The sequence below is a fragment of the Neodothiora populina genome (genome assembly GCF_041146345.1).
Source record: "Neodothiora populina strain CPC 39397 chromosome Unknown canker_contig_17, whole genome shotgun sequence".
Taxonomy (NCBI): Eukaryota; Fungi; Ascomycota; class Dothideomycetes; order Dothideales; family Dothioraceae; genus Neodothiora; species Neodothiora populina.
Genome location: NW_027191406.1, coordinates 198,818 through 211,336, shown reverse-complemented (window position 1 = coordinate 211,336; position 12,519 = coordinate 198,818). Strand labels below are relative to the sequence as shown.

General features: G+C 51.5%; 5 protein-coding genes across 5 annotated transcripts; 3 read left to right on the top strand and 2 right to left on the bottom strand.

Moving 5' to 3' along the window:
• Positions 1-905: 905 nt before the first annotated feature.
• On the bottom strand, positions 906-2,165 carry AAFC00_003992 (uncharacterized protein; the record flags this gene model as incomplete). The annotated part of the gene is made up of 1 exon (XM_069343552.1): positions 906-2,165. The coding sequence occupies one exon, from the start codon at positions 2,163-2,165 to the stop codon at positions 906-908; it is 1,260 nt and encodes a 419-aa protein (XP_069202104.1).
• Positions 2,166-2,803: 638 nt separating this feature from the next.
• Positions 2,804-3,377, top strand: AAFC00_003991 (60S ribosomal protein eL43; the record flags this gene model as incomplete). Its single annotated transcript, XM_069343551.1, has 4 exons — positions 2,804-2,822; positions 2,938-2,968; positions 3,086-3,250; positions 3,314-3,377. The coding sequence occupies 4 exons, from the start codon at positions 2,804-2,806 to the stop codon at positions 3,375-3,377; spliced, it is 279 nt and encodes a 92-aa protein (XP_069202103.1).
• Positions 3,378-4,553: 1,176 nt separating this feature from the next.
• AAFC00_003990 (uncharacterized protein) lies at positions 4,554-6,717 on the top strand (the record flags this gene model as incomplete). The annotated part of the gene is made up of 2 exons (XM_069343549.1): positions 4,554-4,795; positions 5,097-6,717. The coding sequence occupies 2 exons, from the start codon at positions 4,554-4,556 to the stop codon at positions 6,715-6,717; spliced, it is 1,863 nt and encodes a 620-aa protein (XP_069202102.1).
• A 1,027-nt stretch (positions 6,718-7,744) lies between these two features.
• Positions 7,745-9,541, bottom strand: AAFC00_003989 (uncharacterized protein; the record flags this gene model as incomplete). The annotated part of the gene is made up of 3 exons (XM_069343548.1): positions 7,745-9,033; positions 9,173-9,349; positions 9,442-9,541. The coding sequence occupies 3 exons, from the start codon at positions 9,539-9,541 to the stop codon at positions 7,745-7,747; spliced, it is 1,566 nt and encodes a 521-aa protein (XP_069202101.1).
• A 1,418-nt stretch (positions 9,542-10,959) lies between these two features.
• AAFC00_003988 (uncharacterized protein) lies at positions 10,960-12,287 on the top strand (the record flags this gene model as incomplete). Its single annotated transcript, XM_069343547.1, has 2 exons — positions 10,960-11,116; positions 11,170-12,287. The coding sequence occupies 2 exons, from the start codon at positions 10,960-10,962 to the stop codon at positions 12,285-12,287; spliced, it is 1,275 nt and encodes a 424-aa protein (XP_069202100.1).
• Positions 12,288-12,519: the final 232 nt, after the last annotated feature.

The window sequence follows — 12,519 nt, the reverse complement described above, 5'->3', positions numbered from 1 at the left end:
ATTAGGAAAGAAAGTTGATGGTTAGAGCGATCTCAGGAGATGCTTAGAAGTGTCATCTGGAGTGACGAGCCACTACGCCCTGCGTCTTTATCTTGTGATTGAAGTGGGAATCGTAACAGACCCTAATCTCTTTTTTTCTTATACTAGAGCAAACATGCAGACCTTGAGAGCTGTCCAAGGCACTGACGAAGCGTCAAACACGAGGGATTCATGCTCGAGCATGGGAAAATGGAGAGAAGAGAAGAAAAGAGCGTTAACTCTTGCACGAGTACGTCTCGACCTATACGTGAGGCTTCTTCCTGTGAAGAACCTCACTTCTTGTTATCGATGTTATTGTTGTTGCTGTTGTTAGGAAAATGTAAAATGCATGGCTGTCCCCATTTTTGTCTTTTTTTGTGTTATTTCTCCATCCAAACCATTATACATGCATGCACGATGAACCTCCTATTTTTGTTGCTATTCCATCACGACTTTTTCTGCGAGGGTTGTTGCATTCTGATCAGATACATAAACATAACAACGGACGGACGATTGAAGTTTGACATGCAGGGAGGGGCGTTTTGGTCGGGGTCTACTGCATATAGCATACATACCTTATATATATATATCCTTATAAAACAAATCATATCTTGCATTATCTCTGGCTCCTCCTTTTCGGCCTTATTATTTGTTATGGAAATCATGGAAGGAAGATAAGAAAAGTTTCACTCGTTTAGAGGATTAATATTCGAGGCTTGTGGTTCTGGTGGTGTAGCACTGCAGGTTATATGCTTTCTCTTCCTATCATCCCCCCTCTCTCCCCTCTGTTTTTATTTGGGTCTCTTCAGCTATATCGAGACAGGTAGGTAATCAGGTAAGATGTATCTAGATGGTGGCGCCGCGCCAACAAGCAGAAAAGCAAAAACTCAAGGCATGACTCTAACATCAACCACCAACCCAGCCTTCTGCAGTCTCTCCAAGAACGGCGCGCCTAGCGTCGCAGGCGTCAACAACCCACCTCCAATCTCGCGTGCTCTGAATGTCTCGTCTCTCGCGAGAGTGATTGCGCCCTCGGCCAAGAACACACCGGTGAGGTAATACAGATCGCCCTCCCATCTCATGCGGGCAGTGATTCTCTTTGGGTCCGAAGGGTCGGCTTCGGAGTCGACGGTGGCGAGCGCGCGATACTCGAGGTGGTCGTGCTTGGAGTCTTGTTTCGAGGGTCCCTGGCCGGGCTGGTAGACGAGTTTCTTGAGGAGCCAGCGGACAGGCGAGAGCAGCAGGAAGAGAGTGCCGAAGACGATTGCGGCGTGGACCATGATGCCGGTTAGGAAGTTGCGCACGTGCACGTAAGGGCTGAAGATGAAGCCTGGTCCGTAGTATTTGCCTTGGTCGAAAAGACTCCAGCTTCTGTGCACGATGGTCGCGTCGGCGCCGCCTTGGAGACTCGTTGTTAGAGTTCCTAGGTCGCGCACTGTTCGTACTCCGAGGAGTCTTTGGGCTAGTGGGGCGCTGGTTGAGGCTTGAGGGGGTGCTGGGATCGTGGACAGGGAGAAGGGCTTTCCGGCATCCATTATCTGCTTGAATGAGTAGGCGTCGAAGATGCCGAAGGCGGTGGCGAGAGTGCCTCCGCTTGGGGCGCCCTTCATGTCGTACACAGAATAAACCAGCTCCTTGATTCCTGAGGACAAGGTTCGTCGCGCATGGGTGACCATTGACCATGCTAACAAATCAGCAGGAGCAGATTCGATACCGATCTGAGGGATGATGATGGCGTTGTTCGCTTTTGCAATGCTGTCGTATTTTCTGATCATGTCGAGTACCCAGGGGGATTCTCCCGTCACATCCAAGTAGTGAGTCCCACCTTCGGCACATGCTGCTACGACGGCTTCACCATACAAATGATAGGGACCAACTGTGCTGACCAAGACTTTTGTCTTTGCTGCGAGCCTCTTGAGACTCTCTTTGTCAAGAGTTGCAGTCTCGACTCCTGGCGCAAGACGATCAGGGTTGGAGGCTTGAAGCTCCTTTACCAGCTGCTGTAGTTTTCCTTCAGAACGGCCAGCAACAGCCCATTTCAGATCTGTAGGTAGATGGGTCACCACATGCTCAGAGGTCAATTTGCCAGTGAATCCCGTGGCGCCAAAGACCACAATCTCATATTCTCTATCTGATGTAGCAGCCATTATGGGTGGTTACTGATAGGCAACAAAAGTCAAGACTTGACCCAGTGATAAAGCTCGACTCGATATATATATTGGTGTTCAGAGAACGCTGTAGCTAGGCACCAGAAAAGAATACCTATGTACTATGCTCCAGAACAGCAAGCCTGGCTGGCGAATTATCGAGATAGATGATCAGGATGCAGGAGTTCGACGAGGAGGACGTCTGGAGCTTGTACCAATGCGTACAGCGTCCCGCTGGCGTCATGCCCCCATATAAATTAGATTATTTGACCGCCTCGGCTTCTTTCTGGTACATGGAATACAGAAGACACATCACAATGCGACTCGAGGATAGAAATTATCAACTACCATCTGCGCCATCTATCAGCGAACCTCGAGCATTTCATGATTGAATATGTTAGCATTGATAAATGCAGACTCGGAATCAACAAGAGATGAAGACGTGCAAGACAGGCACACAGGAGGCAGCAAGAGGATCCAGATGGAAAGCTTGGCGCGACTCAACAAACTAGGGTCGGAAAAAGTCTAGCCCCGAAATTAAGCGAGGCGCACCTCTCGCACTGGACTTTCACGGCTTTGAAGAGATCACAGAGGACGACTTTCCTTACACATCTCGACACACTTCGACATCAGCCAAAATGACGAAGCGCACCAAGAGTATGTTTCGCACTCTGTCCAGCCAATTGTTCGTTCTGGATTTTGCAACAATCCGGGCGAATCGCTGGTGATATCCAGACATTCAGCAGCTAATGGCTAACACTTTCTTCTTCAGAGGTCGGCATCACCGGTAAATACGGTACCCGGTATGGACACACCACTTCCTCTTCAGGCTCCTGGACAGGCTCCTGGATCCTTGACGCCGTGGAAAAGAGCGACTGAAGGCTATATCTTCTGGACAAAGTACTAATGCACGAAATCAGTTACGGTGCCTCGCTCCGTAAGCAGGTCAAGAAGATGGAAATCACCCAGCACGCCCGCTACACCTGCACCTTCTGCGGAAAGGTTACCGTTAAGCGTCACTCCACCGGTATCTGGGACTGCAAGTCTTGCAAGAAGACCGTCGCTGGCGGTGCTTACGTTGTCTCGTACGTCTCCCTGGATTGTAGATGAAACAAAAACAAGAGGGCTAACAGGCCTTTGCCCTACAGCACCCCTGCCGCTGCTGCCACCAGATCGACCATCCGTCGTCTGCGTGAGATTGCTGAGGTTTAAATGCAATGACAACAAGGCTCTGATGTCAAGCATCGTGCATGCACTTTCATGGTTTCTTCGGGTCGAGGTCTTTTTCTTAAAACCCCCCTTTGATGGGACGGCATATCGCGGCGCAAAAAGCAAGGACTTTGATGAGAAGACGATTGTAGCTAGAACAGGACACTACCATCCGACACTGCTACATAACATGCGCTGGGACCTTTGGACTCCCTGGTGTGAGGAATGAACGAAATAAAAACACTCGGTCAATCCGGTCCAAACTCTTATTCCCCTTTTTTGGATCCTTTTCATCCATGTGATGTAGTGATGGTCGACGAGGGGTTGATGATGGGCAAATTATACTGCTGGAAAGGATGGCTGGTACGGATAACGTCGCTGCCATTCGAGTAGCGAGTGGTTCCAAAGGCACACGATACATCTCACTCAACGATGATGCATTAGTGGCTGTGACTATCCTACATGTAGGATCCGCGCAGCTGAGAAATTTAACAACTTTAGGGACAGTGATAATTAAGGCAGGTATGAGACCATTTCCGAAGCTCGTCTCGGCTGCGCTGGAGGAGAGCTGAAGGCGAGATGTCATGTCTGAAGCCACCATCGCACATGCATGATCCCTTGGTCATTTGAGACGGTGTGGAGAAACGTAAGTGATGTCGACGCGAGACTTCGCTCGGACGGATAATGATGATAATCGATGATAATTACCTACTGTGCTTGTATGTGTGACACTAAACAAATACTCCGGAGAGGAGCGGGGGGTTGGTCTTATCGTCACGATGCACAAAAATAGGTAGGGAGGGTAGGGCTAAGGTATACGCTTGGCTGTGCCCGCGAGGTGACTGGATGCCTAGCGATTCCCTCGGGTTATTAGCTGGCACGTGAAGGAATAGGCGCCCCCCCAACAGAGAGAGTGAAGAAGGGAAAGAGGGAGAGAAGGCAGAGAGAGAGAAGATAGAGTGAGCGATAAAGTGACGACTCACGGGGGCGCCAGGCAAAGGGCAAAGGGCGAAGGACGAAGGGTGCACGAAAGGCTACCTGCAAGCCTAATGAGGATTAGCGTAGATACTCTGGTCACCTATATAAAGTCACCATCCCATTTACCTCCCATTACCATCTCCATGATTTACATGCTGTTGTACTCGAAATCGTCGTCCAGACAAACTCTGCTCGGTCACTATGACGGACACATGCATTGTCTGCCTGGGTGACCTCCGTGTTGCCACTCCCGATGGAGTTGTCAAGGTTGAGGAGCGGTCGCCCAGCTTGACCCATGACGACGAAGTCGCAGCAGCAGCAGCAGCACCAGAATACAACAATAATGATGAGACGACAATAAACTCGACAAACCACAGTAACAATCGTCATCATAATAATCATCATCAAAACCATCACAATCATATTCAAGCTGCTAATCAAAGGTACCCATTGCTCATCATCGAAACCCTGCACCACTCTCCACCTTCCCATTATACCGCGAGTCTATGAGTCTATGAACCAGAAGAGAGACAGCCGGATGATGATCGGAAATTGCTCTTTCCGCTTTTGATCGGCGTGAATACAGTAGCATTTCGCCGGAAGAAGCCTGGGAAGGTGACGTCTCTCTCACTGCTCTTTTGCTCTTTTGCTCTTTTGCGCGCAATGCACCGGCTGGTCTCTGGTCGACCGTCAAACTCACATGATCCCTCAAGAAAGAAATTGCTGACATTACTTCTCCTGCAGTAAGCAAGCCGAAGATGACGAAATCATTGCCCATCTGCTGCCCTGCGGACACAACCTCCACGACTCGTGCCTCAGGCCCTGGGTAGAGCGGGCCAACAGTTGTCCCATATGTCGCGCCCAATTCAACGTGGTCGAGTTGCGCAAGGCCCTGGACACGCCTTCCTTCTCCTCGTATGCCGTGCAGGACAAGCAGCAGCAGGCAGAGCTGGACCCGACACTTGTCGTCGACGAAGACCTGTTCGAAGTCGACGAGCCCTGCATTGTATGTGGAAGTGTCAGCAGCCAGTACGAGGTCATGTACTGCGACGGATGTGATCGCACCGTCCATGTCTTTTGCGCTGGATTCAACGAGAGCCCCGAGGTGTGGTACTGCGAGGCATGCGTCAAGGACATGGACAGCGCCACCAACCCCACACGTCGCAACATCACACGCCGTGCCACTGGCCATGTGGCATCGAGCAGCAGAAGAGGACGGGGTCGGCGACATCGCGTGTCTGAATGGGATCGAGTGTGGCAACAAGTCTGGGCGCGCCTCGATCTGGACCTCGACTTCCCATTCGACGAGGAGGCGCCCCAGCCCCGTCGCACGCTTGCCGAGCGACTCGAACTAGAAGCGTGGCAGGAGCGATTGAGAGTGGCAAACCGCCAGGGTGGCACGAATCGCTTTCGTGACACGGCCTCGACATTACTGCATCGCCATCAACAACAACCTCCACCCCCCGAGTCCCAAGAGGAGATCCGTGCATGGAATGCTTTCGACAAGGTCATGCACATGGCAAACGACGAAAGATCCCCATCGGGGAGAAAGAGAAAATCAGCCACTACCTCGCCAGCGTCGCCGCGCGACAGTGATGCTGTGCCTGAGCGCAAGCTGAAAAGACCGAGGACGAGAAGGAATGTCATTGTTGGTCCAGAGCCGGGCCCATCGACGAGTCGACCCTCACACCAGCCTGCGGTTGAACAACCCAGCTTCTTGACATCATTACTGCAAGAAGTCGAGAAACTACCTGCCCCTTCCGACAATGAGTCTCCGGCAGCGGACCAGTCCGACGAAGAGCAGCAACATTCTCCCTATGTCCTCTCGCCAGGCTCTTCTCCCCTCCAGTCTGGTCAGGTATCTCCCAGGGCCAACTCGGTCACGCCGCCTCCGCAAGACCGACCGAGGCCTGCTTCGCCCACCCCTCTTACCTCAATCGTCAGGCCTAGACCTTCCAATATATCACCACCCTTCTCGCCTTATTCGCCTGCTGCAAGCAGTCCAGCAGACCGCGCAAAATCGCGCGTTCGCTCACCGACTCGCCCAAGCAGTCCTGCGACCGTGACCAGTCCTAGTTCTCCTTCACGCATGTCCTACTCGACCAAGACGGAGATCCAGAGAATGGTCAAGGCCACACTGGGCCCACGCTACCGCCAGCAGCAGATCACAAAGGACCAGTATACCGACATTAACAGGGATGTTTCACGGCTTATGTACGAGAAAGTGGGTGACGCCGAGGCCCTGGCGGACCAAGATGGCAGGGACAAGTGGCAGCGATTTGCTAACGAGGAGGTCGACAAGGCGATCGAGGCGATCCGTGCCGACGAGCAGCATGGCCAGGGAGTCCCCGTTGTGACAGCTTGATTCTACAGTGTTTTCGCTTGGCATAATTGGACAGCAATCGGGGGGTTTTGCTCCGTTGCATGGCGTTTTGGTAAATCTTCAGGATTGGGCTGTTTTTTCTTTTGTTTCGTGTGGGTTTGAGACTACTTAGCCAGGGTCACGGATGGGACTTTTGTTCTTCGGGACCAGTCTTGCATCAATTGGCGTCTATCAAGTCGTGGTCGTGCTGATGATGAATGTCATGTGTAGATACCCCTCCTCCTCTTCCTCTTCAGGCTAGAAGCGAGTGCATAACCATTGATCTTTTTCTTCCTCTTCTTTTCGTCTCCCTTCTTGTGTATCTTTGTCTGTTAGGATCGGTTCTTCAAATTTTCTGCATAACGCTGGATGGAAGGCATGCAAGCATATGACAGTCCAGTGTCTACCGTTGCGTAATGTAGCTGATTTTGTCTACCCGACCGATCAAAGTGACCACTTTCTGTGGATGTACCATTCCTACACACTCTCTCCAAACAACAATCAAAAGAACAATTGGTCTTTTCATCCACTCAACCCGACGTCTCAAGTTCTAGATATGATTGTTAGCTGCGTCGAATATGCTGGCATAGCTGGGAACGGCTGTAGACGTGTCATACACACCAGGTGCACCTTGCATCAGCTGGGTACACAACTAGGAACAGATGGACTATCTGAGTAACAGAGATAGATGATGATCAACCGGACGAGGCAGACTAATCTCTTTTGCTTGTGGGGGGTGAAGCGGAGGAAGAGTGCGAGGGCGAGGACAGGGTCGCCCTACCGACTCGACCTTGAGTGCTGTCGCTGCTGCTGCTGCTGCTGCTGCTGTAGTTCTTTTTCTTTTCCGATCAGAATCTGTCGCCTTCTTGTTTTATTCTTCTCTTGTGGACGAATGTGCAGAAGACTACTGAGGACCTTGGGCTGTCAATTGAATCACATGGAAAAGAAGGCTTATGTTGACTCGAATTTATTTCACATATACCCTCCTTTTACCAATACCCATCTGTCTAGGTATTTTGACTATTGCAAACTAAATATCGAGAACCTCGACTTTAGCTCCTTGAGCCCACTCCCCGCCAGCCACGCTCTCCTGCCTGATGAGATACAGCTCATCGATAAAAGCAGGAATAAACGACCCGGGACCCCTGACGGTTTCTTTCCTCGCGGCCGCTCTCTCGCCCGCGATTTCGTAATGCAGCACTCCCGCAAGCACAGCAAGGAGCTTATCCTCTCTCTCGACAGCGAGGTAGGCCGCAATGGTCGTGCCCAGTGTGCATCCGCTGCCTGTGATTTCTCCCAGTAGCGCGTGGCCGTTGCTGACAGCTAAGGTGCGGACGCCGTCGCTGATGACGTCCGTGGTGCCCGTCATGAGCACGACGTTGTGTTCGCGCGCGGCGACTTGCTTGACGAGTTGTGCGCGTTCACGAAGAGACAGCTGTGATGCGCCGCTGTCGACTCCGTGTTGCTTGACGCCCGCTGCGCCGCTGACGGTGCGGATCTCGCCCTCGTTGCCTTTGATCACGTCGAAGTAGCCGCCGCGCATGAGCGCCGCCACGCCTTCTCTGCGTGCGCATGTGGCGCCTGCGCCAACGGGATCGAGCAGGATGGGCCCGCCGATGGAGTTGTAGGCTGCCATTGCGCGCAGGTGGTGGGCGCGCATTTCGGGCGTCGTGCTGCCCATGTTCAGGACCAGACTGCCGCCTAGAGCGGCCAGGTCGGCGGCTTCGTGGCTGTTGGATGACATGATCGGGCTGCCTCCTACTGCTAGGGCGACGTTGGCGGCGAAGTTTTGGACGACGAGATTCGTCATGTTGTGGCAGAGGGGTTTCTTCTCCGCCAGACGTTTGGTGATTTCGGGGATTGTGGTCGCGATTAGTTCTTGGGTCATTTGCCGACGTTGGGTTGCTGAGCTGCTCGCTGCGAATGGAGGAGGCGTCGAGACAAGTCTCACAAGATCAGAAGACGCTTTCTTGGGATCTTGGGCAGCCATGATCGCGCTCACGACGGCAATACCATCGAGGCGCTTGCCGGTTGGCGTAGTCGATTGATAAAGCACACGCTGGCAGTTTGAGGCGTTTATGCCTCCTATACAAACGTTCTTGACGTCTGGGTACTGTTTCTCGAGGGAAGACAGAATGGTTTGCACGCCTGATACTCCAATGATGGATTTGCTGTTCTCCTTGGTTGGTGTGGCAAAGACGGTGCCCAGGCCAAGGTAGTCGGCGCCTCCAGCTGCAGCGATCTCTGCCTCCTCGAGACTGTTGGCTGTCACGCCGATGATGGCATCTTTCCCTAGGATCTTGCGAGCAGAGGTGAGATCTTAAGCTCATGTCAGTTTGTGAAAGATACTTTATTCTGGTACAGTCCTATTGCTCTTGTTTCTGCAACGATCATAGCACCGGAAATAGATCTGCAGTATAGTACATTGAGCAATAGATCTTTTGCGAGGTGTACTCACCAATATCATCTTGTCCAATATGAACACCTTCGACCCCAGAAGCCAACGCTACATCCACCCGATCATTAATCACGAGCGGGACGCCTTTGGGCTTCGTGACAGCATGTAGCTGCTTCGCTATCTTGATCAATTCACCGGTATCACTCGTCTTGTCCCGGAGTTGAACTATAGTCACGCCTACAGACAGAAGAAAAAGTCAACGTCTGGGCAAATTGTGTGCTCTCACGATAGCCGTGGCAGAGACAAATGGGGAGTCACATAGCACCTACCTCCATCTACAGCGGCCCGGACAACCTCTACAATATCTTTATCGCCGAGGATAGCCGGGGTGTTGTCAGTCACCAAATACACTGAATAGTCTACAGCCATTCTCTCGTGCTTGTGATGTATTCTATCCGTTGACACAAAAGGATGACACGATAGAGACGAGTTGAGAAGCTCACGCTCCACTCGTGATTCACCAGACCTCGAATTTACTTTATGCATGACCACGACTCGTTCGCTCGCTCATATCGCCAAGAGCGACATCGTGACTGTTACAGCATGTGTCATATCAAATCGCATGATTACTCTAATCTATTGGTAACTGACTACATTCATACACCATACGCTGTAGCAGCTGCTATACAAGACTCTCGTGCACCAAGTTTTATGTGCAAATGTGTCTAATAGTTGATGTGGTGTTCGGTTTATGCCTTCGCAGCGCGGATCAATGCTCCGGGTGATCATGACGCGGACATAGCCTACGGTACTTACCTTACTTTACTTTATACAGGCAGCAGCACATGCATTCGGGATCAACTGTAGGCAGAGCTTAGCAATAAGGCAGACAATCGTAGCCGTTTAGGCAGGAGGAAAAGCTTTGCGGATTGAGAAGGAAGCAACACGACAATGAAATCACGCGGCCATTCATGTTTTGTTTCTCTCGGATTCCAAATGCAACAACACAATGCCTCGTGCATTGCGGTACCTAACGTGAATCAAGCGCGAAACTGTATCGGACCACGGTCGTCGACAGGTGAAACAGTACCAAAACTACGCATATGTGCATCGTTGGCAGGGCACGTGGAGGGGTGGAAGGGTAATAAAAGTACGGAGACAGTAAAGGTACCTTAGGGTCTGCTACTAGAGGCAGCTCGACTAGTGCGGGAGACGGCGCGAATAACAGAATTTGCCTGCCTCCGCTACACGGCTCGCACACAGCCTTAAGACCGACTCATCATCACTTTTGCTCATCAGTCTTTCCCGTCTCACTTTTCATCCTTTTTCCTACAACACATACAAAAAGCGCACATACGCCAAATTCCGCCTGTTCCTCAGGCTTTACTCTGTCAAACTCTCTCATCTGCGAGACAACACATCCCTCAAACCCCTACAGTCTGCGCTACGAGCTTACTTTGAGCCCGCCTGCGCTTGTCCCTCCACAAAGAAACCCGTTCTATCCATCCCAAACATCCCCAGAAATCATCGAAGCACTTAACAAGCGTGGTGTTTATGTATTCGTCTTCCTACCACGCTCTTGCAGTTCCGCCGCCGCCCAAGCTGCAGCCATTTCGCATATTGCGAAGACCCTGTAGCGGTCATCTCAGTACCAACGGTTGATATCAGCCCAGCCAGACTTCTTTGAAAGACCCAAAGAAAAATCCTCGATCAGAGTTCATTTGTTATTGCTGTTCTACTGCATGTCGGTAACGCATTCCCACGAATTTTCTGGTTCTTTCGGTTCTTCTTCATACCAATAAACCAATTATCCATTTCCATTCTCGGAAATCAACACTACCGCCACCATGGCCAACGTCAACATTCGCCGGGATGTCACCGATCCCTTCTATCGTTACAAGATGGAGCGTCTCCAGTCCAAAATCGAGGGCAAGGGTAACGGCATTAAGACCGTCATCGTCAACTTGCACAACGTCGCCGACCAGCTTGCTCGTCCACCAAACTGTCAGTTCTGTGTTCTTCAGCCTTTTTGTGTCATCCCAGCTAACACCGCTCAGATGTCATCAAGTACTTTGGTTTCGAGCTAGGTGCTCAGACTAACATCGACCCCAAGGATGACCGCTGGATCATCAACGGTGCCCACGAAGCCTCCAAGCTGCAGGACTACCTTGACGGGTTCATCAACAAGTTCGTTCTTTGCAGGAGTTGCAAGAACCCCGAGACCGTTGTCAATATCAAGGAAGGACGAATCCTTCTCGACTGCAAGGCTTGCGGTACCATCACCGAGGCCGATCCTCGCCAGAAGCTTTCATCCTTCATCATCAAGAACGCTCCCACCAAGGGCAAGAAGGACAAGTCTACCAAGAAGGCCGAGCGTAGAGCAAAGAAGCTTGCACAGCAGAAGAATGGCGATGCTGACAGTGACGATGCCAACGGCAAGGGAAGCCCAGGCGAGAGTGGCTCTGACAACGGCGGCGACGATGACGAGGTTGAGAACGAGGCCGGCAGCGACGACGAGCTCACTCGTCGTATCAACGCCCAGGCAAAGGAGCTCAACGAGCCTGAAGAGGAGAAGGAGATTGAGTGGTCCGTTGACATGTCCGAGGCTGCCATCAAGGCTCGTGCTCAGGAGCTCCCTGACGACCTCAAGCGCTCGCTCGTCATCGAGGGCGAAGAGGATGCCGAGAGCGGTCCTTACGACGTGCTCGGCAAGTGGGTCATCGATCAGGCCGAGTCCAAGGGCGGCGTCTCCAAGGTTGAGGATGTTGATATCTACCTCAAGGCAAAGGAGCTTGGCATTGAGACCAAGCACAGGACTCTTGCTGTCCTTGCCCAGACCATCTTCGATGACAACATCATCAAGCAGGTCTCTCCTCGTGCTGGTATGCTCAAGCGTATGATTACCTCTGAGCGTCACGAGAAGGCTTTCCTCGGTGGTACCGAGCGTCTAGTCGGTATCGAGAAGCCCAACCTTATCTCCCAGGTCTCTGGTATCTTGCTCCAGTACTACCAGAACGATCTCGTCTCGGAGGAGACTCTGAAGGCTTTTGGTTCCAAAGCCAGCAAGAAATACGTTGATATTGCCACCAGCAAGAAGGTCCGCAAGAGTGCTGAAAAGTTCATCGAATGGCTCGAGACTGCTGAGTCTGACGAGGAGTCGTCGGATGAGGAGTAGACGTTCGTTCTGCTACTTAGGAATTCGAGCGTCTTCTTGGGGCGAGGAAAACTGTTATTGGTTTGGGGTCCTAGTTCATGTTGATCGAATTGTCGGCGTTGAAAACTCTTCTCCACTTTTATCCTGATATTACTGCCTATGTGCATTGAGTTCGTAGAAATACTAGTCAATTCATTAAGAATATGTTCTTAATCGATCTTGTCCTTTGGAAGTTGTGACAAACTCAGTCGCC